Raw genomic sequence first — 5,727 nt, forward strand, 5'->3', positions numbered from 1 at the left:
AAAGAAAGAAAGAAAAGAAATGAAGGAAGCTCCAGGAAAGCTGTGGACTTCAAAGATAAAGCAAGGGAGATCTTGACTGCTAATAAGGAACAGAAGATAGAAAAGATGGCCTGAGCGCATCACAAGAAGCATCAGGACTCCACTTTTTGCAGCTTCAAAATTACAAAACTGAAATATTTTGCTTTGAGAAAAGAACCCCAGAGCACTATATTCCAGAATGGCAGAAGCATAGAGAATTTGTTCCTTAAAATTAAATTATGCATGCCCAGTGATCCAGGTACTGGACTCCTATAGCCAGAACAAAAAAAAAAAGCCTGGCTACTATTCCAACTGGCAGCAGACCTTGGCATCATCCATGTGGCATTTGTTTTAGGGGCAAGAGTTGTGAGATCAGCAAGCCTCCACTCCAATTTCAGAAGAAGGCCTTGGAGGTGAGGCAGTGTGCCCCTGAGGACAATATGTGAAGCTGTAAGTATGAACACAAAGGTGCAGTGAAGATGCTAGAAATTTGGGGAATCCAAGAACATAGATTATCTGAGGAAAACTGTAAGGAGGGAGCAGAGCAGACCCAGGAAAAAAGCCATGAGAGCTACAACTACCAGAAGTACCACAGGGTAGAGCCACCCAAGCCCTTTGGAGTTCACATCCTGCCACAGATTGCCTTGGATGCTGCATATGGAACTACAGGTCTTAATGTCTTCCCTGCTGGATTTGGGACTTGCTCTGTTAGCATTCCTTTGTATTCCCCATTTGTAATATCTACCTTACGTCACTGAATGTTGGAAGTGTTTAACTTTCTTTTAATTTATACAGGAGCTCACAGCTAAGAGTTTGCCTTAAATCTCAGAAGAGACTTGGCACTTGGAGTTTCCAACAATCCTGAAACCCTTAAGACTTTGGCAACTCTCAGAAATGGACTAATTGCCTTTTGTGTAAAGCAATATAAATGAGTCTTTGGGGAGTCAGAGACAGAATGTTATGGTCTGTGTTGAGATTTCTCCCAAAGCCTTAAACAGTCATGGGGGGCAAGTTTTACATAGGTGGCTGAATCTAGAGTTTGTAATTGATTCATGGTCCAATACTGGGATTATGCATGTGAGTGCTACACCCATCCTAGAGCAGGTAATCTGCATTGAATATAAGGGACAGAGAGTGTCTTCTCTCTCCTTTGTTGTTCTTGCTGTCTTTTGGTACCATGAATGGTTGCCCCTCTGCCATGTGCCACCTTGCCTTGGAGCCAGCCAATTATGGACTGAAACCTCTACAAACTGTGAGCTAAATAAACCTTTCTCTCTTTAACTTTGGGTGTTGGGTATTTTCCCTCAGCAATGAGAAAAGTAACTAAGACACAGTCTTAGGGAACAATGTTATTCCACTGCAAACTCTGCAGTGCAGCTGCCCATGTGCCCTATCACCCACCAGAAGCACAGCGAACACAGACAGCAGCTGAACGCCTTCATGGGAACATACAAAGCACACATGCATACTTCGCATACTTCAAACATTGTATCTGTTACAGACTCCTGCCCCATTTCAGATGATCCTCTTCCTACTAACTCATAATAGCTTATAAGATTTCAAGGTAAGGTGCCCGTCTATTGCAGTCTTACATATTTCTTAGCCATTTAACACATGTAATACTGGGCTACTGATCTTATTAGTTCCTGTCTTCTTTGTTTTTCTGTACCAGAGATGAAGTTTTTGAGTACTTACCCCTATGCCCATTTCCCCCATAAGCTCTATGGGTTCTGTTACACAATTTTGCACACTATAATGATTTCTAGAAACACATATTGTGTTAGAACAGAACTAACTACACATTAATTGAGCTAATGTAATATTTAAGAGCTTTGAACAGGACTGGCATACAGTAGTGCTAGCTATCCCCATTACCGCATGTTTCATGGAGGCAGAGACCACAGTACACAGCCCCTCAGGTAGTGCTTGGTGCCTTGCAATTATATATTATATGTAATAAAACATCTGTTCAATTGGCTGATGGGTCAAAAACACACTAGGTATTTTTTGGCAATTGCCTTGAAGGGCTTTAATATGTATTACTAGTGACAAACAACTCATCTTTTATAAGAAAACTAGGGAAGAAGACTTTCTATAAGAGACAGTCATACAAACCAATCCTCCCACCAGACCAACATGGCACCCTTTGCCCATCCCCTCCTACCTTTAGAAAGTCAAAGTGTTTGAGCATTTGGGCCACTTTCTCAGCATTCTTCCCTTCATTGAGGAAGTCCAGCTCCAAAGGCAGGTTCTTCTTGGCTTCATCCACCAGCCACATAAACTCAAATTCTGGGAATAGCTGCTTCACAGCCAGAACAAGCACCTGAAATCCACCAAGTACCCCATCAGGCTGTTTACAATATACATGAGGGGCCTTCCCTACCCTCTGCCTGGGTTTGCCATGTCATAAGGGTAGGTGGGAAAACCGTCCCTGGCTCTATCTCTGTCCAGATATGTCAGCCCAGCAGCCACCAGGACTCACATTTGAAGGCTGCTCCCCACATGCCAAGTATCAGGGTGCATGCATTATATACCATTCCACTTAAGCCTCATATCAACTCCAGGAGATGCATGGATCACCCATCTTAATACCCTCACTCCTAGTATAGATGAGGAAAATAGGGCTCCAAGAGTGTGCGATTTCCTGAATTTTCTCAGCAAGTAAATATGGAGCCAGAATTCCACTTGAGTCTACCCAACTTCAAAGTCACTGCTCTTAAGCATTTCGCCATGCTGCGCTGTTGCTACTCCCAGGGTTACTCTTCCAGATCCCATCTGCAAAACACTTAAAAGGGGCCTTACTTATAACAGTCATTCCTCTTTATTTATTAAGCCACAAGGCTATTACTTGAGTAGTCATATTACAGGCTAAGCATCACTGATTCAAAAATATAAAATCCAAAATTTTCTGAGAGTTGACATGATACTACAAATGGAAAAATGCCACACTTGACCTCATACCTTGACTAGATCATAGGCAAAACACAGGCCCCCTAAAAACACTGTGTCAAATTACCATCAAGTTTTGTGTGCAAAGTGAAGGAAAAACATAAATGAATTTTGTATTTAAATTTTACTTCCAAGTATAAGATATATCACTATATATGTACTTCTAAAATCTTAAAACATCTGAAACACCTCTGATCCCAAGCATTTTGGATCAGATGACCTGAAGTATACCTATATTACTTCTGTATTGTCTTAGTTACTGTTCTCTTCTTGCTAGGACAAAAATCCAACACCCAAAATGAAGGAAAGCTTTATTTAGCTCACAGTTAGTGGAGGCTTCAGTCCAGACTCAGCTGGCTCCAAGGCAGAGTGGCACATGGCAGAGAGATCCATTCATGGTGGTGGCAAAGAGCAAGAGCAAACGGGAGGAGTAGTGGCAACAATGACTACAAAGAGCAAGTCGCTCTCCCTTACTTAAATTGCCTTTAGGCTATCTGCCCCAGGCTGGGCATAGCACTCATACCCATAATCCCAGCAGTACTCAGACCCATAATCCCAACCTTGGGCCCTGAATTATTCACAAACTCTAGAACCACACTCCAAGGACTGCATAAGGCTTTGGGGGGACAACTACACACAAGCCATAATATGTATCTTCTGTAAAACATATTTCATAACAAACATTAAACGTGAATAAAGGAACAAACAGGCCGAGATTAAAAGCTTGGGCTCTCAGCAATGTAGGCCCACGACTGACTGAGCGATGGCATGAAGGAAAGGAAGGTTTAGAAGATGTATCTACTGTCAAGATGTCCGTTTAATGGCACCTTAATTAAACATTAGGGGCAGAGAGCAAAAGCCCAACAAGGTGTGCAGCACACACTACAGCCCCTCGGGGGCAGGAACTCAGCTTGAAGTCTCCCCCATAACTAGGCTCCTGAACATATGATGGTTTCACGAATTCACAAACAATGTCTCTGCTCCCAGCAATGCAGGAGGTATTCTACAATCCAGGAGGGAAACAGAAGGCAACCCTCCTGCTCCTCTCAACCCTTCTCTTGGCATTCAAAGCCAGGCCTGGAGAGAACCACTGACCATCTCAGTGAGTCTCAGTATAGAATGCACCCATTTCTGCCCCTGGCTACAGCAGATGATAATCAGCAGAAACAGAAAATCATAGGTCTACTGGTATCAGAAGACCACAGCTTTGCAACCTTTCTGGCTGGACTTATGAGCCACAGCTAAGAGCCTTGTTTGCAATGGACTCAGATATTATGCACATTGGGCCAGGCTTATGTGATACAAAACACAAATCTCAAGCAAAGCTATTAACTACAAAGCTCTGTTTTCAAACCCTGTGTCCTAGGTGATGTACCAGACACTATTGTAAAAGGGTTATTATGGTCAATTTCTAACAAACCCTTTTTAATTATGTAAGCTCTAGTCTAATTTCTTCTCACTCTTGTCTAGTCTCTCATGGGCTAGACCTATGACCTTATGCCAATTGATTTCATTTGTTTTGGTTCTGTTGTGTCACATGGAACAAGAAGGGAGAGGAAGCAACAGAGAGGCCAGGCCACAAGTGTCAGACACAAGCACTTGGACACAGCAGCCTCCAGGCACTACATCTCACCAGTTGTCCCCAGATGGTCCTCAGTTGTCACCAAAGCAGAAGCATAGCAGGCCCATAGCAAACAGAAGTGACTTGCCCAAACTGAACCAAGGCCATGTAGATCCTCAAAGGCACTGGAATTCCACTCTCTGGATACAGAGTTCAGGCAAGAAAAGTTCTATGGAATTTTGTTCCAGTCTAATTTCTAGAGGACCTGGCCCAGGATGGGCAGGGAAGGAGCCATGGCGAGGTTCCCTCCTTCAGTCAATACAGATCACTTGCAGGCAGCTGCCTTGGGCCAAACAGGGACATACACAGGGAGCTACCTGCAGCACAGAGAGGTCCACACCTTGGGGGAAGCTTCCACCAAGCAATAATTCCTCATCATTTATTGTAGGGTCATTATATTTGTGAAATTAATATCCAAACAGCGTTGAAAGGTACATTAAAGATTTTTTCTGTTACTAATCAATTACATTATTAGTCATTATTAATATTAGTGGTTATTATTAATATCTTGTGCCATTAATTATTAAAGCAGTCATAGACTTTATTGACTAATATTAATTGCTAATAACTAACTAGTAAATTAATTCATAACCCAATAAACTCCACAGCATTCATTAAAGCTAGTTTCTGAAGCATTCTATAGGTGATAAGTTACTCTCTTGGTTACAATAGTCTCCCCACTCTTTTTCATGGTGCTAGGGATTGCACCCAGGGCCTTCACACTGAGCTACATCTCAGCGCTTGTTTATTTTAAGACAGGATCTTGCTAAATCACAATGCTGCCCAGGCTGGTATTGAACTTACGATCCTGATCATCCTGCTTGAACCTCTCAGGATGCTGGGATTACTGGTATGCAACAACACATGAGGTTTCCACTGCCCCTCTTATCCAAGGAGGATGTTTTTCAAGACCCCCCACTGGATGCTTAAAATTGCCAGTGATTTATCAAACGCCATATATAATACGTTTTTTCCTATACATACAACTCTATAATTTATTTACATTAGATACTGTTATGGTTTGTATATAGGGATTCCCCCAAAGCCTCATGAAATCATGGAGTGAACTTTGAGAGTTTGTGATTAACTCATGATCCACTGGGATTATGGGTGTGCATACTACCCCAGCCTGGGATTAC

General features: G+C 42.4%; 1 protein-coding gene across 1 annotated transcript in view; it reads right to left on the reverse strand.

Moving 5' to 3' along the window:
* Positions 1-5,727, reverse strand: part of Adck1 (aarF domain containing kinase 1) — a 123,264-nt gene that overhangs the window by 32,189 nt on the left and 85,348 nt on the right. Inside the window, exon 6 of the mRNA XM_004624889.2 lies at positions 2,183-2,341. Coding sequence (XP_004624946.1) covers positions 2,183-2,341 — 159 coding nt within the window. The remainder of the gene's footprint in view (positions 1-2,182; positions 2,342-5,727) is intronic.

Source organism: Octodon degus, unplaced genomic scaffold (assembly GCF_000260255.1).
Source record: "Octodon degus isolate 3935 unplaced genomic scaffold, OctDeg1.0 scaffold00007, whole genome shotgun sequence".
NCBI classification, from domain to species: domain Eukaryota; kingdom Metazoa; phylum Chordata; class Mammalia; order Rodentia; family Octodontidae; genus Octodon; species Octodon degus.